The sequence below is a fragment of the Aulostomus chinensis genome, chromosome 7 (assembly GCF_037954235.1).
Source record: "Aulostomus chinensis isolate RoL2024-O1b breed Wild chromosome 7, RoL_Achi_v1.0, whole genome shotgun sequence".
NCBI lineage: Eukaryota > Metazoa > Chordata > Actinopteri > Syngnathiformes > Aulostomidae > Aulostomus > Aulostomus chinensis.
In genome coordinates this window covers 12,185,001-12,211,283 of record NC_141326.1, presented here as the reverse complement: position 1 = coordinate 12,211,283, position 26,283 = coordinate 12,185,001, and the positions used below count along the sequence as shown (strand labels likewise).

At 41.8% G+C, this 26,283-nt stretch overlaps 1 protein-coding gene across 2 annotated transcripts in view; it reads right to left on the bottom strand.

Annotated features, from left to right (window-relative positions):
• Positions 1–865: 865 nt before the first annotated feature.
• kiaa0513 (KIAA0513 ortholog) overlaps positions 866–26,283 on the bottom strand; it is a 26,752-nt gene continuing 1,334 nt past the window's right edge. Inside the window, exons 2-13 of one of the 2 annotated variants that reach the window (XM_086208462.1) lie at positions 17,083–17,579; positions 13,519–13,618; positions 13,228–13,301; positions 13,057–13,127; positions 12,251–12,458; positions 12,110–12,150; positions 11,938–12,010; positions 11,110–11,187; positions 10,840–10,869; positions 7,237–7,317; positions 5,746–5,840; positions 866–4,149 (exon numbers count right to left, since the gene is read on the bottom strand). In XM_086208462.1, the coding sequence (XP_086064588.1) occupies positions 4,100–4,149; positions 5,746–5,840; positions 7,237–7,317; positions 10,840–10,869; positions 11,110–11,187; positions 11,938–12,010; positions 12,110–12,150; positions 12,251–12,458; positions 13,057–13,127; positions 13,228–13,301; positions 13,519–13,618; positions 17,083–17,456 (1,275 nt within the window). In that variant the 5' untranslated portion in view covers positions 17,457–17,579 and the 3' untranslated portion in view covers positions 866–4,099. The remainder of the gene's footprint in view (positions 4,150–5,745; positions 5,841–7,236; positions 7,318–10,839; positions 10,870–11,109; positions 11,188–11,937; positions 12,011–12,109; positions 12,151–12,250; positions 12,459–13,056; positions 13,128–13,227; positions 13,302–13,518; positions 13,619–17,082; positions 17,580–26,283) is intronic. The other variant, XM_086208463.1, reaches the window with a different exon arrangement.

Here is a 26,283-nt window from a genome sequence, read left to right as displayed (position 1 = left end):
CGGTAAAAAATATACATATAAGTTTAAACTGTCAGGAAAAACAAATACAGATGGGTGAAAGCTTGACTGTGACAAGGTTCGATACATTTGAACAATAAACACACAGGAGCTCTGGATCAGGTGTCTGGATGTGACATTTCTGCCCGCAGGATGTGCAGATTTCAACAGGATTTCTTCACTCAAACTCGAAGCTCATGTCGAGAGAGAATGTGAGCATATATCCGTACGTGTAGCGCGGCTGTCATGTGCGTTGAGATCTGGTTTTAATTAGGTGGAGGAGGGTGTTCAGTTCACATTGAGACACTGCTGACTAGCCTTTGAAAGCTCATTACAGACTGTCCAATCAGAGCATGGCCAGTGGGACTGCTGTTTATTTATCTATAGAAGCAGGCAGCGAGTGGGCCGCTCCGTCTTCAGCTCAAACACTGGAACACTCCAGCACATTGTACAGCCACCGAGGGTCCCAATCAACACCTCGCTGCTATTGACTCAAGCATATAAGCACCCCATTCTCTCTCACACCCACACACACACACACACACACGCACATACAACAGACACACAAAAAAATGCTTGGATCAGCAGTATTTTATAGGATATTGTCTTTGTTTAGCCTGAAGTGGTACCATTTCTTCTAGCGCCATCATAATTTCCTAAGATTAATGAATTCTTTTAAGTTTAGTTTAATAGTCTTTCAACACATTTTCCATCAAGAGGGACCCAAAGGGAAAAAAAACCCCTATCAATAATAACAATATAAAAATCCAACATGAAATCCTGTTTGTTTTTGCAGCTTCAGCTAAGATTATTAGTGCTGCTACCATGGTAAGAAAGACCTGGGAGGTTTTAAAAGTCACGTCAAAAATGAAATTTATTACAGCACCAGCGTCTTGCTTTAACACCATCATGTTCATGTAGACCCAGCACAATCAAGCTAACACTTAGCACAGGCATGGAAGCGTTCACAGGAATGGGGGGGGGGGAGAAACCCAACAACCCCAGAATCTGATGTGTAAAATTTCACTCTGTTCTGTTACTCAATAAAGAACAATTATACCCCATGTTCCCCGCTATTAGCTCCATGCTAGCTAGCATTTTCATCTAAGCTAATCAAGCGCTAATCACAAACAAAAGGAGGTAACATATTGTCAGATTTACAGTAACCTAACACATCCTTTCTGAAATTTTCTGCCATCTTGCCTGTTTTGTATTTGTCATGTGTGGTTGTACATGTTTTTGAAATGATTACAGTAAGAAGAAATACTTAGCATGCTTGCCTGAAATAATTACAAATGCTACATTAGCATTACATTAGCTACACTGATTTCATTCGTTTGTTTAAATCATCTCCTATATGACTGCAGTGTACTCTAGAAGTACTTACGAGAGTAACAACTGGTAAGCATGGAGCAACCAAAATTAATCAGCTTTCTAGACTGCATACAATCAACCAGCAGAGTAAACTTAAACTTCACAATATTTCCCTTTGAGAAGACAAAAAGCAAATTTCTGTGGACAGTTTATTACCGATATGTTCAGTATATAAGGACACACGTGCAGGCAGCCATGCAGAACAACAAAGACATCAATGTAACATTATTCAGAGTAACTTATTCACATATGTGGAGACTACATGTTGTAAAGAAGAGTTATAAGGTACAGTATACAGGTAAATCAATTATTTATTTCAATTAACAGCAGATGAACTTTGTGCCACACCCAAGGTTACACCTCCAAATCGCAAACGATGGCTGATATGGAAACCAAGTTACTGCAATAAATGACGAAGTGTGCTTCAAGGGTTTATAATTTAGGTGTAGGATTTTCACAGTGTAATAATGGCCTCCGGTATTAGCTCATTATTTTATAATCATGAGTTACAGGTCTTGAAGAAATTAAAACAAAAGTTTTTTGTTTTTTTTGTAGAATGAATGCTTTATTAGACGGAGGAATGTGTAAAGTCAAGGGCCGAAGAGGAAAGGAATGTGCAGCCGCACCCCCCCCCCCATACCATATAATCAGACATACATGGTACGATTAAATTAGTGCACATGCAAACATACACGCTAGACTTGATACAAATAGAGGGAATTAGACAGAACTATATCATGTGGATGGACACATTCCTCTGAAGATGTGTCTGACATCTTATTGCACACAGAAAACACTTCAACTGATCAGGTCATTCAGAGGTGGGATGTATGAGGTCACTTCAGGGTCATCATGGATCACTACATTTATTGTTTATACATTTACAATTAAAGAGACACAATTCACAGACGGCAGCACATGAACAAGCCTCACAAGAGGAGATAAATATGTACAATATGCACAAAATGACTTTTGATTGTAACAGATTCTCAATCTGAAATGACTTCCGACCCGCCAGGAAGGGAATCCTTCAGTTAAAATGTGATTCGCAAACTTCTTCAATTTTAAAAACACATATCTATTTGTTTGTGATGTATTTGTATTGAGGAGTTTGACCAATGAAGACACAATGCCACCACGCAGTGGTAGGATACAGTAGTACAATCAGGGAAAGTCACAAGTTCAGTCACGTTAGCAGGATGCAGTTAGCACTTGCTAAATAGATATATCATGCAGCAGGACAGGGATGCGGGGGGAAGTGGGGGTGGACCAATGTCCCACCATGATGACAAACACATACAGAGAAAATATTTCATTTGATTTGCATGCAGAAGTTGATCATCTTGCAGAGAATCAGGAGGTGTGATCTTTGATGGCTCGGCGTTAGTGTTTGGTAAAAATAATTAGCGGAAGCATCAGGGGAAAAAGACAAGGACGTTCACTTCCGTGGAAGGCACTTTGGATGGCTCTTTAATATTCACATGGGTATCATAAATTGATCGTTTATAAATAGATAAAATTAATACTTTTATCTCTACAATTATGCGTCAGAATAAAAGTGTCAAAAAGGGAATTGAAACAGGATATTCTTGGTTAAGAAGGAAGACTTTGTGGAATAGTTTTACAATTTGAGAGTTCTGCCAAAAGAAGACTGATACCAATCCTGTGTCTGACAGTTAAATAGGTCTGTAAAGCAGACTTAGCTTAGCATAAAGACTATAAAGCAGGGTTTCGCTGCTTACCTGACTATGTCTTAATGCAAAATGACCACTAATACACCTAATTAACACAGTATGGAAACCAAGACCCCATTTTACCATTGCTGCACATCTGCTTTTATACAGATCACACAGGAAAGAAGTAAAAGAGTTTTTCCAGCTTACTGAACTCAAACGCAAGTTTCCTCTGTACTCCTGGTCACGACCTTTAATAAAGAATGTGTCAAATGTATGCAGTCATTTTTAAAACTCGAAACTATCTTTTTTCCATTTACATTTTGGTATACAATTAAAACCCGACGGCCAATTTAGTCTGTAAAAGCCTGATTTTACTCACTTGAGCACTAAAGGTACTAAAGGTGAGTACACAAGCAACAGGTGCTACGCTACTTCTCAAGTCTTTGTCACCCCCTCTCAAAGAATCCGGGGAAAACTCCTCCCTGTTTCCTGTCTTTATGCCAAGCCAGGCTAACGACCTCCTGTTTGTCGCTCCATATCAACAAGAGGGACAAAGTTTCTGCCATTTTAAATCTGTCAGAAAGCAAATTTGGATGCAGCACATTGAAGAACGCTCAGGAACATCAGAGTAATCATAGTGCTGCAGTTTCCAGGAATTATTGCCATGTGTTGATAGAGTTCAGTTTGTGGTGAGCCACACGTGTGTATGTGTGACAGTATACTGAGGTGCAGATGCTTTCACTGTATCAAACCTCTAGTTTTTCTGAGTGTGTAACACAGACGAGCTCTAGATTCCGAAGCAAGCACCAGCAGATGATGTTGCATTATTGCTGATGCAGGAGAGGCTGCAGAGGAGCACTACCACGCTGGATTAACAGGGTTTGCTACAACTATGGCACGTATCGCTACGGTACTCTTATTCACGGTGCACCACAAACGCAACAACAGAGTCACTGTGACGTTGAGTCAAAGAAAATACACAAAAACTGCTGATGTGCGGGCTGTCAGTCTGTCACATGGAGATCATGAAATTCAGCCTGACGTCCTCAAACTCACTCCGTCGCCATTTTCTCAATATGGTCGCTCAGCAACTTGTATTGTTCTACAAGGAAACACACACACACACACACACACACACACACACACACACACACACACACACACACACACACACACACACACACACACACAGTTTTAAGGCTGTACTGTGTAAAACTGTTAAATTTTACATTCTTGACAACCTAAAATACAGATGTGTAATTTGCGATATCAATTGTTTCACTTATGGTCAACTTGCTAAAGAAGACATGATGATCAGAATATCACTTGGATGAAAGCAGCATTTGTTAACTTATTCAGCTTGACATCATCTTCCAATAATAGATTTTGCTTCTCTGACCAGTAACATAACTTTCCTCTCTTTCTTGTTCAACACTTTCTTACTGTGATTCCTACCACGGCAGTAAAAGCAGTGGTCAGAGAATGACTTTGACGCAACCTTTTCAATGCGGGATGATCACGCTGCCTTAAAGCTTCGCTATCCGTCTGTAAGTGCACGGGCACGGACTGGTCGTGATCCACCACAGAAGGCAGTAAAGGTGCTGAATTGACGTTGGTGTAAAAGAGGGAGCTGGAGCCGCTCATTCAAAACAGAAAACACTGTTGTGTTTACATGTCAGGCCTCTGTTGCAGTGAATGTGATGTAAAATCACCACCTGGGCACCACTTCGCTGGCTTTGCTTGGTTCTGTGGAAACAAGGCGTTACCACTGATAGCCAACGGACTTTGAAAACACACATTTAAAAACAAAAATACGTGGTGACGGTTGAAAGCAATCTGCGTCAGTATCATTCTAAAACAGATGAGTGCAGATGTAGCAAAACTGCTTATGCGCTCTGCGTTATCTCATTCTCATACTTTGACACAGCTATGCAACCTTTCTGCAAACTATACAAGCAAAAAATAAGTGTATTTGTACATGGCTTATGTTCCTCGCTCCACCACCGTTCAAACGAGGGAGGAAGGGCAGCGCTGCAGCCATTAGAAGTGTATACCTACCAAACAGGAAATGCAGATTTTTTTAGTGATAGATTCATGAGAGGAAATGTTGTGAGGTGATTGTGGTTATAATTACATTGTGTTTTGTGGTCTATGTCCATCCATTGTTAGTTAGGGTCGGTGATTTTTTTTAATGTTGAGATTGGTGATCTCCAGGGACTACAGAGGCAAATTAACTTGTAGTCATTTCTGGTGCAAAATATGTGTTGTGCACGGTCCCTGTCAAACAGACAAAACAAAAGGTGGGGCTGCTTAAAGACTATTATGTGAAACTACTGTGGAATATTCAGCAGAAGAAGAGTTAAACTCAGATCAGACTTCATACTTCCTGCTTGCTGTGACCTGTATCATCTCTCATTTCATCTTCTAAGTCCTTCACAATGATCAGCATTAATGTCCCTCAGGTTTTCTCTCAACTAAATCCAGCTAAGATTGTTAAAGTTCTCTTTAATATGCTTTTACATTCTCTCCCAGTGTGACTCGCTCAAATTTACAGGCGATGGTAGTGAAGGTTGCTGTGTATAGACGTTCTGTGACAGTGACTGAACAGCTCCCCTCTGTGGCAACCACAGCCTGCTGAGGGACAGCATCTTCAGCAGCACTTCATATCTGATCAGAACGATGTTTCTTCCCGTTCTACCTTCGTTCAGGTTCCCGATGACCGCCTGTTTCTTCAGAAAATCATTGCAGAGCTTCTTACTGAGCCCGAACGCCAGCATGTTATGAGTAAATGTCCTGAAATAAACACAACACACTCATGAAAGCACATAAGGACATTTTAGCAAACACACAAATCAACCAATGTCCCAACTTGGTATTCAATATATTTGTCTTATATGTTTATATTCCGTGGCATGTTCTCTCTCTATAGGTAAGGCAAGGCAATTTTATTTGTAGAGCCCGTTTTCACCACCAGTTTGTCTCAAAGGGCTTCACATGGCATCATAACAACATCCTCTGCCCTTAGACCCTCACATCGACTGAGGAAAAACTCCTTAGAAAACCCTTTTAACAGGGAAAAATCTGAGAAACCTCAGGGTGAGCAACAGAGGAGGGATCCCTCACCCAGGACGGACAGACGTGCAGTAGATGTTGTTACAGACAAGAAAACAGTTTACAATACAAAATGTGGGAAACATGGAAATGTTAATAACAGTTGAAGAAGGAAGCTTCTGGTAGGGGAGGCAGGGAGAGCAAGCCAGCTTGATGGGGGACTGGATGGCAGACTGGTTCAGGCTATAGACTTATGATATACCTCTACAGGGACGGATCGTTTCAGGAGTCACATCTTCTGAAGATGACGTCCTTTGTAGACCACAAGGGCTGAACTGAGCCTCGTTAAATGAGACGGTCGGGTCTATTTGCGTCACCAGCTGTTCCCTCCCTTACCCTTGAATCATGACACACAGCTCCGGTCGCTTAGCAACCTTGGCAGCTGGCTGCACTTGACAATTGGGACAGAGCTGGCAGAAATGGAGCCAGAAATGTTAATTTTATTAGTGTAGCAGCTCATCCAGGTCCAGCACCAACACGGGAGACTCCCTGGAATCAAAACTGCTATATAACTCGACAAAATATAATAGCCCAATCGGTGCTTTTGTGTAGGGAAATGCTGCAATATCTGCACATATTCAGCCCCAAGCATATAATGACATATTTTTGTAGGCGAACCACAGAGTTAGCATTTTCATACATTCCCTCAAACAAAAGTCAGTCGTAGTCAGTTTTATATTGTTTTTTTTGGTAATTGCCAAATAAACATTTGCTCACGAGACTTACACATTGTGTGCATGAAGATAATCTTCACAAATAAATGACAGTTTTTAGGCTTTTTGAAGCATAAATGCAGTCATTAAAAGAACAATGCTAATGTTATGCTATGCAGAAACTATGCCACAGTGTGGCGGGGAGGGGGGGGGGGGGGGTTAATGTCCCTGAGAAGTTCCTAGTAAAGAATCTGTGACTGGCTTGTTACTATTCATAAATTACCTATACAGCACAGGAGTGCCAACAGTCCCCTTTTGAACCACTGGGGGGCCTCACAAAGCAACTTGCCTCTGTGATTTAAAAGCTTCAAGCCCTCCATGTTGCTCTCTCTCCTGTTAGTACACAGAAAATGTCACTTCCTCACCCGAGTTGGCCGAAGGCAATGTTCTCATCAATTTTGGAGCTGTCGTCTCGTTCCTCCTGGGTCATGTGACACCACTTCTCCCTGCAGTACAGAGAAGGTCAGAGTCAAACTTCTATTCCCAAACCTAAGTTTCACCTTGGGCTTCCCCATGGAAACAGGCAAGGGGTGGGTGTCAACCAATAGCACCTGTCAACACAGCCGATTCCCCAAACAGCTTCTAAAAAGACGGACAACTATCTTTAAATTAACTATCCGTCTTTAAATTAAAATCAACTATGTGTGGGATGAATAATACATTAAACTGACAAATGTGCATAAAAAAGATCCATGACATCCATCCCTGTGACTGCTCACTGTGTAATGGGAAGCACGAGACAGACTCCATTGGGACAACTTGAACCATATAAAACAATGGAGCCACCACAAGAGACACGCTAACCAGCCATTAGCAAATGAATAAAAAACAACAAATGATTCATTCACCAAGAATCATCTTTGTCGACAAGCAAATGAAACTCGCGTTGCGAGTTAGTGTAAAATGATATCGTTCCACCATGTCTGAGCAGCGTCTGATCCCCGTCTTCCCCAGCGAGCGTAGGGAAGTGTCCTTGAGCAAGACACTGAACCTTCATGGCTCCTGATGCTGTTTCCATCAGTGCATGAATGTGTCAGGAAAATGCTAGCACCTTTTATAATGAGTGGTCACCTTTGAGTGGGCGCTATATAAATGCAGTCTTTTTGCCGTGTAACAGGTAACCACTCGAGTACAATTCTAAGACCTGCACAAATGGCCAAATGAAATCTCTCTGCTGCGGTTGTGTCAACCCTTAACATCATAAACGGTTGATTTATTGCAGGTCCATTTCCTTTTATGCAGACTTACTTTAGTCCCACTTACACCAGGGTGTCATTTATTGAAATACATTGGTACGAAAATAAATATGCAAATGAGAACATTTGTAATGTTCAGATGTATCGCCTCCATTAATAGTATCAGCAGCAGCCTCTCTGTAAAACTGCATTCTTAATTACTGGTTCCATCTGTAGTTCCTCTTGAAATATTCTGCCATAAAATCTTATGGTATTATTTGTTTAACCCGCTCTCTTACATTCCATCTGCTCCCTCTTAATGGCCTTTGACAACCCCACAGAGAGACCTGGTCAGCATAAAAGTTGGAAAAGTGGAAGCATGGCTTTGAGGTGCTTTTTAAAATAAATTGAGATCAATTCACATTCTCATCAGTTCCAAACAAAATCGCTAATAATTTACAAATATTTCTTGAGCCAGGAAGCACCGTGGACTCGATCTAAACACTGTGATTAAATAACGTAGAATATTTCAACAGCCCTGCAATAAAGCCTCCCTTCATCAGGATTATAAGGGTTTTGATGATTCTGTTAAAGAAATGTGTTGATTCAAGGTGTTCCTAATATTTTAACAGTACTTGTACTTCTACCCAATATAAAGAACGCAAGTCATTTCATCGATAGCTCAGTTTTTTTCAAAACTCCTAAGTGTCGGCCCCCCAAAAAATCCAGTATCGTTCTGGCTTTGGTTAAGTGTCTGGAGATGACCCCTTTTATGAATTGTTAGAAAGTGAAGTATCAAAATATCAATAAAAACAACAATGACAAAAATTGTAGCAGTCATTGTTGTCATATTGTGTACATAATATAAAACAAGCATCATAACCAACAGCGGTACATCAGCAAATGTGCTACAGCACGTGCCTTCGTTCTAGAGAAGAGTGCAAATTTAGAAAAGGGAACAGCATGACGATGGGCACATGCAGAAGTAAATAAAACATATGTCACATGCAAAGAGACTAATGGCATAAATACTGTTTGATCCTATATTAACGCCAGATCTGTTAGCACATGGCTCAGAAAAAGTGAGCAGACAAATGAATTCAACATAGTTAAGTCATAACACCAACAAGACAACAACAGCATGCCGACAGAAGCCACAGAAATATGATCTTTTGGAATGAAGTCAGTCAGATGAGGCCAAACTCAGGAAATAAAATAAAGCATTATACAACCACACCCTCGTGATTCAATTGTGATTACAAGCAACGTCGTGTTACGACAGCAAAACCACTTCGCATATAATTGAAGCGATAGGGACAACAATGCAGCGGAGAATGAGCGGATTATGAACCGTATTTATCTTTCATCTGTACGCAACAGTCAATCAGAGCCAGTCAGTTGGAGGATCCCATCACTGTTCACTGGAGCACATCTGATAAACTGTGAAAAAGCCAACCCCCCCCGCCCCCGCCCACTCCCGGCCCTTGAGCCCTCCCCCTTCACCATGTGGCTGAACGCTGAGCTGCTCTCACGTTCACCTCTTCATTCAACCACCATCTCAAACCCATCAGCACTATAAGCTGATAAGGATTATCTCTCCAGTGGCCATATTGGTTTTCCTCTCATCCAGAGCACTACAGATTTGCACCATAGATTATTAAAATCAACACATTTGATGAAGCAGCAATTTGATATGATTCAATTTACATCTAAATGATACTAGATTTGACAAATATCAAATACATAAGCATTTTAACATACATACATATTTACATTTGCTGACACTTTGTCAAGTCTTACTTGAAACAAAATAGCTACGCTAATATGTGGACCAAAAATAACCAAAATATTGTACAGTTGGGGCCTCCAAGCTAGCAAGCTGGCTTAGCAGTAATAACTCCTGAAACCTTTCACCAGTTACTTTTGAGCCTTGCTTTAGACTTAACTGGAATGAGGGTGTACTAGTCCAGTTATGGTTAAAATGCGTTTGTCTAGACTCATATAATAAACTGCATGCTGAAGAAATGTAGGAAATTCACTAAAAGATTGACCTTTTCTGTGTTACTGAGACAGCATTGGACCAGCAAAGTTTTTTTTTTTTAAGGAAACATCATCTTGTAACATTGAATTCAACCTTTTGGATATAAAAATACCAACGCTTTCATCATTTCACAGTCAATCTTATCTTAATTATGATGTGCATTTTAGTGTTATGACAAAAAAAAGTGTTTTTTTTCTAGCCACAAAAGTTTTGACCTTTGACCATTCTAGTCAAATCAGTTCGCTTGTTAGTCAAAGTGAAAATCTGAAGTATTTGACCTGTGTGTTACTGAGGCTGCCTCCCCAGTGAGACTGGTGTTGTCAAGAAAAAAATAAAAAGGCAAAAAGTTGCTTTAATGAGCTTTATAACGTCGTCTACATTCAACTGACTAATGCTTTAATGCACAAACACCAGCATCTACACTAGCTTTTCCAGAAGCCTGTTAAGAAATCTAACTCCTAAGCTAGCTGTTACCTTAGCAATAGGGTTGGCTAACCCTCAATGTTCAGGAGCTACTTTTTCAATTTATTTGGGAAGTTTTTGCTATTAACGCCCCCCCCCCCCCCCCACAAAAGACTACTTTTCCTTTAAATCACATATAACCTCATAATTAGGATCATATGTATCTGTCACCGCTACGCTCGCCCTCCATAACAGCACCAGATGTGTGAAATATTTCCAGACTCCTGCCCTTCTTTCCTCTTAGTTTTACAAGTCTTGATTTAGGGCAGTGGACAAATAGAAGGACAGACCTCTCATCTTTCTCTTCATCTTGCGTTCCCCTGCTCGGCAGCAAGGCACAAGGAGACAAAGGGTTAAAGTCAACATGCAGAGAGAGGGAGAACAATAGCAGAGAGAAGAAACACACTGGACGGCATCGTGTCTTTAAGAAACAGGTCCTTGCCGACACACAGAAGCACAGTTGTGTATTAAATGAAACAATTTCATAATATGCGAGTTGCTACCATTTTCAGTCTAGTGTCATAAACAACTACCTATTCCGTTCATCTTTTCAGACTCACCTTGTAGTAGGTGATCTCTTCTTCCTCTCGCAATGAACGGCATCAAAGAAGGCAGCGTTCCAAAACCTTAATGTATGCCTGAGAGAGAAGAGAGATCTTGAGGAACATTCTTGTCCATCCTGACATTTCTTTGTGCAGGCAAATGCTAAATGAGACAAAATTTACACATGGATGCTCAGTTCACACACATGCACAGCTAAATAATAAAAAGGTGCACATAACTGACTCTTTAACCATCAAAACAATGTAGCATCATTGCTGCCTAATCCACATCAGGAACAAGCTCATACATGTCTGATACCTGAATGTTAATTATGGAAAGCAAGAGAACGTCAGCTGACACTGACTCAACCAGACAGCGCTGTCATGCTTGCCCAGGTTAGTGAGAAAAAAGTGTATGTATGTGTGTGTGTGTGCGTGTGTGTGTCCTGACCTGAAAGGAAAAATAGAACACCTCTCTTTTTCAATTCGGAAAATGGATTCACATTGTTTTGCATTTATCATTTTGCTCTGCCAAGAGGCAACTCAATAAAAAATAGCCTCAATTTTAATGAGCAATATGGAGCTGGGACAAAGCTTTGACCTGTTATGACTCAGATAAGCTCACTATCCTGCAGAAGCGGGTTCAGTAGTTACTCTGTTGGCTTTGATCATTCTAAAACTCCTTTTGTGATCTCGCTGAATCACCAGAGGAATCCATCAACTACAGCTGTTGTCCTCCACTACACAGCCTCCTGTCAAGCAAATACTAAACACTGAGATTTGCCTTGACAGCGCTGATGGACAGCATCTGTCAGTGAAAATCCAGAGATGATGACGTGTTGCTACCAGATGGGCTGCTGCTTCAGGTGAGTGTACAGGTAGACCTTCTCTCCTTTCTTCTCATCTGGAGCCTCAGACACTGGAGAGAAAAAAAAAATCATTTCTGTGAGTTAGTTTACATAACAATAACAATAACAATCCACAGTTGGAAGCGTGGCATATGTTTAGTGCCCTATACCTGGTGATTTGGGTTTAGCCTCAACTGGATTTTCTTCATCCCTGGAAATGTGGAAATTTGGAAGGGGGAAAAAAAAAAAAGAAGATTTCAATAATAAGATTCATGAAAGTGAATGAAAAGAAAGGAGGTGCAATTGCTCACTCAGTCTTAAGCGCCATTGAGCTCCTCAGTTTGCTCTCCAGGCCTCCAAAGAAGCCTTTGACGTCAGTCTTTGATGTGTTTTTCAGCATGCGCTCTGCTGCGTCCTTCTTACCAGAGAACCATGAGTTGGCCTTGTTCAGGTATGAGTCCAGACCAGCTGGAGGACCGCCACGATCCAGCAGCTCTGAGGGAGAAGGCTGGCACTTCCCTATGCAAGAAGAGAGTTAATGAATGCAGATTTGCTTCCTCAAAAAGATGTTCCTAACTTGCTCCCCTTTAGTGAGTTTTGTCTTTAGGTCACTGAGGAACAGCTGGTTTTCAGGGCCAGTTGGGGAAGCCTGAACAAAAGTGAAATATCCTCAAGACCCTCCCAGTTGCTCTTGACTCAACCCTTTTCAATGTAAAAGTACACTTTTATCCATTTTGTCCGTTTTCAGAATTAACCAAAAGTAGGACACAAGCAAGCCCTTCACAGTAGCAACTGTGGATTACACACTAGGTTACTTTTATGACAGTGCAAACTTGTCTTGTGCGTGCTTTACTTACATATGACCACAGTCAGGGTCTGATAAGCTGTAATATGCCATGATGGTATAATAATCACTGAGAGCTTCCTGAGAGCACAAACACTTAACTTGCTGCAAGACCACAAAATGTCATCTGTATAGTCGCTGCAAAAAACAAACAAACCACAGGGCAAAATGCTGAACCAGCGGTTAAGTGTGTTGTCTTCTCAGAACACTCACAGGCGGCTGGAGCTGCACAGTTTTTTGCAAGCAATCATATTTATACTGTCGTGACCTCACCTATGTAATAGTACGTGAAGCACATCGTCATGAGGTTTTTGGCCGGGCTGTAGTCGTCCATCTGGTAACATCTGAAAAGAAATATCACCCAGATCAGCCTGACAGCAAGTCAACATAGCAATGTATAAGATCAAATATTCTTAAATGTATGAATCATATAAACTGACTCACTCAAACAGCACGACTGCAAAGGACTGCACCAGTCTGTAGAAGGTGGCCTCACTCACACACTTGGAGTGGCAGCGCTGTCAACACAGGAAAACACACCATCAAGCTTGTGGATGAAAACCCAAATGAGCAATAAAGTACTTCAGGAATTGGAGAAGTGAGGGAAGAACATACTTAAGTGTGATAACCTGCATTCCTATCTGCAAGTATTGTTTTTGCAGTAGAGTGGCAGGTCTAATATCATTGATAGTGAGTCTCATGTTGATATTTCATTCCACCATCATTCATATTCACCTGGGCGCTGACATATTTGGCGAACCACTCCCTGCCTTTACCATTCTCTCCGCTGCACAGCTCTCCAAAGCGAGCCTTCTCCTCTTGGTCAAACTCCTCCCTGTGAAAATGGTGCAGTGATTCAGTACGGGGCAGGTGCTCTGACCCTGTGAAAGACGCAGCTGGTTCTGTCAAATTCTGAGGGTACGTACAAACACTAGAAGATTCTAATTTAAAATATTTAAAATGTTTCAAAGGTGACAGAATACAAGGATACTTAAGTGCAATGCATTTACTTGAATAAAAAAAAAATCTGCTGTTTTTTTCTGAATTAATGACATGATAATCTATTTAATAGGGGGCGGCATGGCTCAGAGGGAGAGTGGCTGTTGAGCAACTGAGGGGTCGCTGCTTCGATCCTCACTTTCCCCGGTGACCATGTCAAAGTATCCTTGAGCAAGATACTGAGCCCCTAATTGCTCCTGATGGTCCTGTGATGGACTGGTGACCTGTCCAGGGTGAACCCCGCCTCTCACCCAATGTCAGCTGGGAGAGGCTCCATCCCCCCTCACGCCCCTTAATGGATAAGCGGTTTAGAAAATGGATGGATGATCCATTTAATTCAGAAAACCAGGGCTGTTTTAGAGATAACATTTTAAAACAAAAATAGCCACTCAGCTTTTCTGAAATTATGACATAATTAAAAAAAACAAACAAAAAAAAACAATAAAAACATCTGCTCTGTTTTTCTGAATATTTTTTTTTTTTCTCAAGGGACTGAGAGAAGCTTCCTTAGGAAGCAGACCCAGCTCAGACATGAATGAATAGTCAAATAAATTCTGTCTTGACGCTGATCTGTGGGCTCAGCTGGGCTAACGCCGCTAACAGGTACAGTCGTGCAGGGGAGGACAAACTGTGTGTTGTAAGCAGATAGGAAGACGCCATCAAGGTCACAGAGGTCATCTCTTATCTGGAGGCCACTGACACAAAGAATAGCAGATTACTTGATGCTAATACACCATTGAGCTTCAGGCTAAGATAGAGCCACTAACAAGATACCCTGATATTCAGGGGGGAGGGCCTCTTAACATTTCATACTGTTCAGTGCTCACATTGGATCAGTGGTCAATCATCAATGTGTCTGGTAAACTGCTACCCCCCACCCCCACGGGAGCCTCAGGCAGGGTGAATGCTCTGAGCTTTTTTGTTGAAATGACTAAATTGACTGCCTGAAGCAGAGGAAATTATTTGCAGTGCTCAGCTTGGAAAAACAAAAAAACGACAACTCAGAAATACACATCAGTTTATGAAGAAAACGGACTAAAGATGGAGACGTAAGGAAAGAAGGCTGAAGAGCTTTTAGTTGTTTCTCTGTTAGGAGTTTGTGGATGGATTCTAACGAGGTTTGGTACTATGACAGAACTCAGACCGTGGAACAATTGATTGATTATGGAACTGATACGGATCAGATGAAGTATGCATATTCTGAGTGCCCTCTATTTTAGAATATATTCAATAATAAATGCAAATAAATCTGTTTCGTATAACCAGAAAATGTAATAAAATGACCACAGCTGCTGGACAACGTCAACAAAAACCTTTGCTTGTCTGTGTTCACATGACCCATACAAACCAATGATTAACATGTTTTACTTCATGATGGTTCCCTGTTTCTTTTCCTCACAACAGAGCAGTGAGAGCACCAGAGCCCATCAGAAGGGTTCTCTGCCTACAGATGGTGGAGCTTCTCTCCTGCTGTGGGGTTGCTTTGCTGCCGGTGTAGTGGAGCCACCGAGTGTATAAAAGGAATGCTGAAATCACATTATCAAGGCATCTTAGAGCAAAATGGGTCTTTCAACATGACAGCAACCCAAAGAAAAGCTAAAGATAAAAGCTTAAATAGGCCAGTTTACCCAATACAACCCCAAGAGAAGGTTCAAATCTGCCACTGCAAAAATGATTCCAGCATAACATCCATCTATCCTGTTAAGGGCCATGGGGGGGGGGGGGGGGGGGGGGGGCTGGAGCCTATCCCAGCAGCTTTCGGACATGAGGCAGGGTTCAACCTGGACGGGTCACCAGTCCATCACAGGACCAACACATAGAGACAGACAACCATTCACAGTATTTCTCTGAAAACTTTTCTTTTGTTGAACATTCTAAAACATTGATTTGTTTCTATTTCCTGAAGATGTTCTTGATTGTGTATGACATTACCATAAGTTCTTACTGTACAGATATCATTGTGGACGTTGCAGACCACCACATTCACACATCATGTGTGAGCTGCTACACAACCAGAACATCAATCAGAGGACTGAGATCTGTGAACTGATCTGCAGGGACGTCCTTTGCTGCCCTCAGTCTGACACACTTCTAAACTAAATTCATGCCAACAACTTAAACATTTCACCATAAATCTGCAATTCTCATTGGCATGATTTAATCAAGGGGAGCATAAACTGAATCTCCTATTATTTTCTTTTCCTTGAGTAGCAACTAAAGGCCAATCGTGGCAAATTTCTATAAATCAAAACGATGTATTTACAATGACAGAACTGAGAAGTCTTGATTCTGAGAGGCTAGAACCATGAATTTAATTATCAAAATGTTAATTCATGGATTTTCTCCCAACTGATTTATGACTGAATTTACTGTTTTGAAAAAAACAAAAACAAAAACAAAGTGTATGATTAAAAACGTTTGTGTAAATTTGACGGAGATGAAGAGCCTGCATCTACCAGGCGGGCCAGTACACCATTTGATAGATAGGTAATGTTATTTGTTGACAAGAGGAAATTTGTTTGCAGCATAATAACAGCCATAAGGCATTTCATTACAACACAAAATGTCAATAGCCCTACTCATTAAAGTGCATGGAGGACAGGTGCTATCGTGCTTTATCTGTTTAAGTCCTCAATAAAGCTTGACATTAATTTTGGAAATAAAAGTCCCACTTAGAGTCAATCAGATAACAAAGCATGGCACGCTCTTGGGCTTGGCTTCCTCATGATTGACAAATCGCTACCTGCTGGTGACTCATTCCACCTCTTGCTTCTCGAGAGGACCGACCAAACAAAAAGCCCTCAGGCTGCAGTTCCAACAGGCGATATTCTGTCAGTGCTGTGACTAATACCTGCGTGGCCAATAGAAACAAGGCAAGGCTCCCTGTAGTGAGGTGTGAAGATGTATTTTTAGAACATATCACCCAGCCCCGCTATTCAACAAGCTAAGTATTTGCACGTCAGATAAGAAAGAACAGCTAAGGCCGCCTCTGAACATGAGAGGACTCCTTGTTTGCGTTGGGCTTGCTTCACTAGGATGAGCTCTCCAGCTAGAGAGCAGTACTACACAGAATAATGAAAACTGAGAGGGATCTAGCAACTAATTTCAAATCTAAAGAGTTTCTTTCTGGTCTCTTAAAGGAGACTGTTTTTACAAAATAGATGAAATAGAGAATATTGGTGAAATTTTAAGTATCTCTAGGATGATGATTGTGCACATTCTCCCTACTTCCTCTGTGGTTTGTCTTCCTTCAGGCTGTACGGGAGAGAGAGAGGAGACGAAAATATGGTTCTTCCTTACTTTCCATGAAACACTTTCTCCACATAAGCCTTCATGAACTGCCTCCTCTCCACCGTCTCAGTGTCTGCGTCCTCTCCGCTGTGAACAGATGATGATGATGGCGATCGTCTCAGCTCCCACATATGAAAGGGCGGGTCCATGTCATTCTCGCTGTCTGCAGATTCAGTAGCATCACTCTCATTTTCACCATCGTCTTGGTGACGGTGGTGATGGTGGGAGCTGGACTTGGTGGGTGCCATGGGTTCGGGCAGTAAGGAGGACGATGGCTCTGGGGAGAAAATGTCCGAGTGGCCCTGGTGTTGGCCTCCGTCCACGCTCAGAGATTCTGATGGCAGGTCAAAGTCTATGAGGTTGTCCACCGCAACACCCTCCATGTTGGAAGGAAGACCCTTCCACTTAGGGTGGGTACAGATGTGGGCGTTATTGGAGTCTGAGTTTTCAGACCCTCCCACCCTCTGAGGGTGCTGGCATCAAGGGAACTCACAAACCCACTGCATCTGTGAACAAAGGGAGAAGGTACTGCATGGGTAGTCTGACTGGAAATGTGGACAGCAAATGAGAGGATATCATTCTTGCTCAAACAGAGAAAAATTCCATCATAAATATCTGAATCCTCTAACAACCAAAAACCATTTAGCTGAAAATAACTTAAAAATCATACTATTCATATAAAACAGAAAGAGTGTCCAACCATTACACTTCTAAATGTCTCTTTTGTAACCTGGACTGCCTCAACCCTGGTCTGTATGGAAATGAATGACACCTTGATACCCCTGACTCCTGCTGCCCAGGAGTCGAGGCCCCGTCACAGCCTATGTAATCTCTGAGGAGGAAAACAGCTGGTCGTCCTTCACACACAAACATACTGCAATCTGTCCTTGAGTTAATTTGCTTAAGCTCCTCTATCAGAGGGCAGCGGTTAGTTTTCCGATCGAACACACACAGCTGTACCAAGGTCAGCCTCGAAACACGCGCAGAGGTCAGACTATGAGCCACTTATATTCAGGGTTGAAGAGGCGGTGGCTCTTACATGTAGCATTTACAGTACGGTTTCAGACCAGGGTGGCACAGAAGTCAGTCTGTTCACTAACATCAGTGACAATCAGTAATTTGCACAAGGTTTTCTTTCCAACTGTGAAAAACTGCATAACAAAGGGAGAGAGAACACATAACATAAAAGCAACAACAGACTGTAATCAATCAGCAAGCTAGCTTCTGCTCATGTGCTAGCAGGAGCCTAATATTTCTACATCAAAGCAAATGGCAAGTTTTTTTGTTGCTGCTGTTAGTATGTTAACATCTTGAACATGCTACTTTATTAATAGCATGCTAAAAATGCTGCCTGACAGCAATAGGAACGATAGCTTGTGCTGTTAGCACGTTTGTGCGCTATCTTCCAGGGTGGGCTCCAAAAATATCTCATCCCTGTGGCACTCCGGCCCTCTACTGAAGTGCAAAGTGTAGACCAATCCACTTTAAAGTAAATTTCCCAGAACTTGTCTTCATAGCTTACAATTACATCTGAATTGATGATTTCTAAAAACAATGTTAACTGCCAATAACATTAACGATTGTAGTACAGCTGCAAAAAATTCAATATATTTGCATATATGATGTAGCGCACATTGATATGTTCTTTTTAGATCCCTTGACCGCCGCATTTTGCCTTCGGAGGAGGAGTCATGATGCCCCAGATCCCAATGATGCACCCTCAGATCCCATATACCTATCTGGTACATGCAGTAAATTGTTGCCATGGCCTCGCCCTGTGCTGTGTGTCTGCAGTTTTTAGTCATCGTTTTACTTTAACTTGACTCTAATTGCTGTGTAAACACTGGTCTGGTTCAATATGTTGTCTTCAGTCGCCTTGGTTGCTGTACCCCTACTTCAACTGTAGAGGTGCCATGACGCAGCAGATCTCAGTGTATTACGGTTAAGTCCCCAACGGCTACCACTACAAGGTGCTCGAGTTTACCCACCCACACACCGCTTAGTCTCCAGGCACTGCAGATTTACTCCTGTACATGAGGGGAAGAGTTCAGCCAGGTTTAGGTCCGACATTCCCATTTCTTCGACTCCAGTGTGTTTCCTGTAGAGACATCCTCCAGCAGGAAGGGCTTCACCTCCCCCATGGAGGGGCAACCCTCCATGCCAAAACAAACCTGAACACATTCCCCAGCGGACTGGTCTCTCAAAAACAAATCTTCAAGGTTTCACAGCATGGTGCACCATTTGAGTATATATTTTCTTGTTTAAAATGAAGCAAATAATAATGATAAATAGACTACGTAAATGTCTGTAAGTCTCTGACTGGATTATTTCAACAACTGTTCAGTCAACACAATCAATGTCAGACTTGGCGTGTACAAGTGTGAGGTTCGGCAACACAAAATCTCATTTCTTTATGGCGGATTAGACACAACTTTTTCAGATCTCATCCGATTTACAGGAACAAAGTCAATTTATTCCATGCAGATTTGCTCATGTTTCCTTCTCATTTCTCTTGGCCTCCTTTTGATGGTTGTTTATTTTGTTCATTACACATGAAGGTGGTTCCATAGAAGTTTATAACAGTAATATCGGCCCATCTTTGTCGCACTGCCCTCTCCTTCACTTTTTACAATTGGAACTGTGGAATGGTGACGGAAAAATACTACTTTATGTTGTCATCGGTTTCTGATATTGTTCGAGTTTTCTTAAATTAAATGTTTTCTGCTGTGGATAATGTGTGGAATTTCCTTTAACTGTCATTTATAAAATTCTGAGAAACACCAAAAGCAAATTTGACGTTCCCCAACATTTCTTCAGTTACGCTGAATATAAAATTAAAAGCAATATAAGAGAAAATCCTCTTTTTACCGTTTACATTACATGCCGCAAACTCAGAGAGGAAATGCAGTCATTTGTATTTGCTGAAGTATTTTAGAGTGATCCTAACAGGTCCAACAAAATATTGTCATCTAACTTCACATTTAAAGGAACACCAACTTTTAGGGAGATGTTCTCATTTGCTATCCTCCCCAGAGCCAAGCATTAAAGAGCTGAGACCAACAGAGATTAGCTGACTGCTAGTTAGCTTAGCACAATGAAAGATATAGTTTATGGACTGAGTAGCATAGTTTCATCTTGCCCACTCAGCTTCCCAAACTTGTGGTGTCTTCTCTGTGTTCAGCTTTTTAGCCAAACCTTCATTTGTTCCAAATTTTTCCAACAACTTTTTTTTGCAGTCTTGCTTTCCAGCTTCCAGCTTCCAGCATTCACACTTCAGTTTCTTCAGAAGTTAAATTCTCTAGTTCCAATATCTGTTCATGAACTAAGGCAGAATTGATCGAAGCGAAGTAAAATCTGGTCAACTGGACGTAAGTTTATCTTGAAGACGTTTCACCTCTCATCCGAGAGGCTTCTTCAGTTCTAGTGAAGAGTGTGGAAACTCCAGCTTATAAACCTATGTGGGAGTGGTCAGTGCTATTGTGGTGGAAACGACCCTCCCGAGACTCACCTGGCCTCCCCAAACGACAGTCGTTGTGCGGTGTCAGGGAGTTTCAGGGGTGGTCGTTAGGGGGTTTCACCGACCACTCAGATGCTAATGGGCTGTGCTGGCATCAGCCGTTCCACATGGGTCTTTCAGCTGAGCTCTTTGGGGAAGTTTTGAAAGGACTTGGTTGTAAATAGGTGAAAGGAAATGTCGCAGTCCACCTCCTCTGTTCAAAGATGGTTTCTCTATCCTGACGTGGATGGCTTCTTTAACTCCTCTTTCAAACCATCTGTCCTCTCTGTCGAGAATTTGGACATGGTCGTCCTGGAAGGAGTGGCTTTCCTCCTTGAGGTGGAGGAAAACGTCTTCAAGATAAACTTACGTCCAGTTGACCAGATTTTACTTCGCTTCGATCTACGATGACCTGGATGAATGAGAACCTACACAGACATAAGGCAGAATTGATACTCATTTCAGAGACTTTTGATGATATCTTGTCTCTACCGCATACAAGGAAGAGTCCAGGTTACCGTCAATGTGAGGCTTCTTCTCGAATCTAAAAGGGATAACAAGCGTGGCCTCCCCCTAACAATGGAGCCGCTCCTCTCGCTGGAAATCAGAAGAGGCCTGGGGAATTTGTTTCTGCAGATATCGTGTATGCTCATGCTGCTCCTGCTGCCACCTAAAAACTCTGGATGCTATTTACCACAGCGCCATTTCAGCAATCAATCTGACACCCAAAGGTCAGGAGCACACCGAGTACACCTATGTTTTATTTGTGAGGCCTTGTTACTGCGATTTACAACTTCCCTGTTTGCGCTCAAGACACGTCAGAACACAGGAGTGGCTGGCTTTACGACTTCCTCTGGAGGACTTGAGGTCCTCGCTGCTGAACTATAACAGAAACTCATTCCTCTGAGGGAACTTAACAAGCTTGATGACATTCAGAACTATCGTAGATGAGCGCGGGGTGTGTGTCAGGGTCGGCCGGCTCGTGGCAGGAGTGAGCCACAAGAGAGGATTTAATCTTTTGACAGACACTCCAAAAGTTAACCTCTGACTCCAACAATGTCAAACGTCTGTCTTGCGATGTATGTATCATGTTTTAGAGAGAAAGGAAGCACTTTTGAGAGTGACAGCTTTAGGCACACTTGTCCTTTGTGAGAGATGGTGTGATAGACAGCTTGACCTTATTGCAATGGCAATAAGGTCACAGTTTGCATGAAAGTGTGATATTTTCATTTATTTGCAAATTGTTGCTGCCAAGAGCATAAACAGACTGGAACGTGTTCTTCCGAAATCCGCTTTGGTTTTATGACATGTCAACAGATCTGGTTTCTGTGGCAAAATTGCAAGGTTATTTTAAGGCAAGATGAATGATTAATTTATGAATGCGTTTGTTTAATACAACATTAAAATAGACTAGATGAGATAACTACTGTAGATTAAAGGAGTAGGAGGGAGTGTAACCTTTTTACCTCCTACAACTCTGTTGCATTTTACTGATGCAAATATATTTGCAACCCAAAAATACCCATATCAGTAAATATATAACCAACAGCCAAAGTAAATAATTAGTCCAACCATGATGTGAGATCTTATTTGTTTCAGTGATTTATATTTGTGCTTTATTTTAACTCCGTGCCCAAACCATTCCATTCATTCATCCCTCAAACAGAAACACAGTCTTTAATGCTGCACCATGTTTTTTTTAACGAATTAACTCTCCTCCTAAATTGTAGCCCCCCTACTTGTCACTAAACATTTTTGGACGATTCATTATTTTGAAAAATTATTTGTGCAGGTTTAAAGGTGAAAGAGACAACAATTTTAAGAAAGCAAATAATTAAAAAAATACATTTACACAAATACAACTAAACAAATGCATCCACAGAACTTTCACGAAGATGCAGAACTAAATGTACCTACAAAAAAAGATATTATATTAATAAAATAATTATTTAACATTTTTTTCATCTGTTCCAAAATATTCAGAATATTTACATTCCTCTGAGTCAGGGGACAAACTGTTCAGGATCTCTGGGCTAATAGCAAGAACACTTGAATTATTATTTCATTATTGATTGTGTTATCTATGTGTTGTGGGTGGCGGCACGGTGGTGCAGTGGTCAGCACTGTCGCCTCACAGCAAGAAGGTTCTGGGTTCCAGCCCTGGCCCTGGCACAGGATCTTTCTGTGTGAGTCTGCATGTTCTCCCTGTTCCTGTGTGGGTTCTCTCTGGTACTCCAGCTTCCTCCCACAGTCCAAAGACATCAAGAGAGGACGAGGCTGATTGATACTCTAAATTGACTGTAGGTGTGACTGTGAGTGTGAATGGTTGTCTGTCTCTATGTGTTGGTCCTGTGATGGACTGGTGACCTGTCCAGGGTGAACCCCGCCTCTCACCTGAAGGCTGCTGGGATAGGCTCCAGCCCCCCTAACAGGATAAGCAGCAGAAAATGATGGATAGATGGATCTATGTGTCATCAATGCAGGAGCTCAGGAGTTGTCAGGTGTTGGATTAACCAGAAAAATGGTGCAAAAACGCAAGGCTTCATCTGTCTCAAGTACTGTCGGACCAAAAAATGAGCAAAACACTCGGTTCAGCATTGCTATGCTGGTGTAAGACCAAAAGAAAAGTCATGCCTATATCACCAATTTTCTGTTGGGCATTTAAGATAACATTTGCTAACCAACTATAGTGATCGCACAAGTTAGCAACCTAAGCCTCTGAAAGGATCATGTTGTTCTTGTTTGTGTGTGAGAACATCATGAAATATATTGAGATGATATCCACCACATGAATTGCCAGTCGTACAACTGCTATTCTGACTCTGGCCACATGTGGTTAGTTGTCTCAACCTGGTGGTGTTTACACTGAAGGCATCGGCAACTCATACCTGGTGAGACACTAGATTTGGTATTATAGTTTTACCGGCAGCAAGAAATCACACTGCTGCAGAGTGATATGCTAACAAGATAGCACGCCGCTATTTAATGCTATCGAAAACCGCAGTGATGCATTAAGAAGCACTACGAGAGGCATGCTAGCTCTGACCTCCAGGATGGATGGCAGCAGGACAATCACCTGCTGACCACGGAGGCAATTTGGGCTGATGAATGTGTCCTGTCCTCCTGTATTGCCACACACAGCAAACACACCCTCACACAAACACAGCAGAAAACATTGAAGCACTCATTACATCAGCAGGGCTTCACTCAGAACGCAAAGGCTGCACTATTTCTGCTTCCATGAGCAGCGAGGGGAGCCCCCCACTGAACACACACACACACACACACACACACACACACACACACACACACACACACACACACACACACACTGGCCCTAGTGTAATATGCACAGAGGGAGATGCTTCTATCATAACAACCCAGGAACATCTGATTAACTTCTGACAGCGCTGCTGCAGCGCAACATCTTCCTCCAGGCTTTTCTCATCCTCAACGAGTGCACCACTTAGCACGATTCACACACTGCTGTTATGCAACATGACCCTCCCACCCCCAGGAAATATTATTCAGCACACTTGTCTGCAAAAACATCAGCAAGTGTGAGCAAAATATGAAGCGCCGCTCTCTTGTTGCACATTTCATCCGTCTCTGTCAAGCTGGTTATATGAGCAATACACGACAAGAGCAGGGCAATAAATCAGCCTTTCTTTTGTGTCAAATATGCTATTAAAGAATATCAATTCAGTACGTCAGCAAAGTGCTTTTTAAAGTGCCCTTCTCAAGCCACTAGTCCATTTCTAACTAGGTGCTCTCTCAAGAACTCCTGATCTCATCAACCTGACAGAGACAGGAACCAATACCCAACTTGGGACTTGCCTGACCCACAATCCTTTGAGTCTGGTGTAATGTGAGAGGGTTAGTTGTTCAGTAGCCTCTTTAATGTGTCTGCTGGGACTTCTCAGTAACCAAAGCAGAGAGCAATCTTTGTCTTGCAGTCTGTGCATACCTCTAGATAACTATATTCAAAGAGATGGAAACTGTTTCCCCATTCCTTTTGTTCTAAACCTCAATAGCGCCCCACCGGGGTCCAACACCGTATTAAAAGCCCCTGTGAGAGAGGTTTTTCCACTTTTTTCTGATCATCTGCACAAAATATCCACTGCATTCAAGCAAGAATAAACAGTAGATAACTTGTTTCTAAATAAAGAACTGGCAGTTGCATCTAAAACACTGTTGTTATTGTTTACCTTTGCTGTTTGGCTACACCTGGAGGCTTGTTTCAAGCCTGTCGCCTCAGCTGACTGCTTGTTTTTCTTCACTGAGAACGCGGCAGTTTACTTGTAATATACCAGAAATAATGATGGAATCAGCATGATAACATAAGCAATAATATGTGAGTTGGAGCAATACGTCAGTATGTCTGTTTGAGCTTTAAAAACTGAGAATGAAACAAAGGAGCAGACAGGAGAGGGAACCAAGATAAACAGTCTCACTGCCGAGGGGGTCGTCTTCTCTTGGGCGAGGGGTCTCATCCAAGGCCCACCTACTCAAACTTGGAAAGAGGTTACCCGGCTAATCTATTGCATTCTAATAAATCGAATTTATGTGGTTTTCGAAAACCAGTAAGAGTAAGGAGCACCGACTTGACATGCCACCCTTTTTTGGAAACACAACATATTTAATGTAATCTGGATCGTATCTGGGCATAAATGCAATTTTTTTCTGTGAATAAGCTTTGAGACGCTACTGTTGTTTTTCACCTTCAGGGACATTTCCATTATTTGCCACATCACAGCACATCTGACCGTGTGGCCTAATGGCTAAGGTTTCTGACTTCGGACCAGAAGATTGCTGTTAGAGTCCCTTTGTGGTCGGGAGATGCTATTTTTGCCGATTTCCCCATTGTGGGACGGATAAAGGGTTATTTTATTATGAGACGAGTTAGCGTCTTAAATGGATGATGTTTTCTAAAGGTGGGTTATATGGAAGCAATTTAAAAATTATTAGGATGGTAATGATCAACTTTCTATAAAGTAAACACGTCATTTTCCATCATATCCTTGGTTTAATTCTCTACTTTGCTACAAAATAACTTTTCCCGCAAAAAGTGAGCTTCAGAGTGGCAGTCTACCCATGGGCCTGGACTGGTGGTGGAGCGACACTGTTCTGAAGGTGAGTGAGCCCACAGACCACCATAACAACATTAACAGGAGCAGCGCTCACTCTTATCAACATCTACTGGGGAACTGCAGCTGCTGTTGCTACAGTAAAGCCATACGTCCACCAGAAATACTAAGCCAAACAGAAGCTGTATTGTAAACTTGTCATGAGGCAATAAATATATTCAAGACTGTACATGCAGAGGTCAGCTGTGGTCGAGAGAACCGCTTCACACGCCACAGTAGCAGAAGTGTCTGACAGCAGATAAGTCAGGTGTAGCTGAGGTGACAGCCAAGCGCTGTCAGGACTGATGCTATCTCTTCACAACAGGCTTTCAACAGCACTAAATCTGTTTCTAGAGGCAAGCAGTCCTTCCACTGATCAAGATATGTAAGATAAAATGTAATCCAATAAGATAGCCACTACCTCTATATTTGAACTTATAAAGGAAGTAATGACCTTGAAGCCAATTGAAACCTTTTGACCTTTCTTCCAGAAAACCCCTTTATATTATTATTATTATTATTATTATTATTATTACAGCCCTGTTTCATATCAAAAAGCCTAGAAACATAGAATTTGAGTCTTCACAT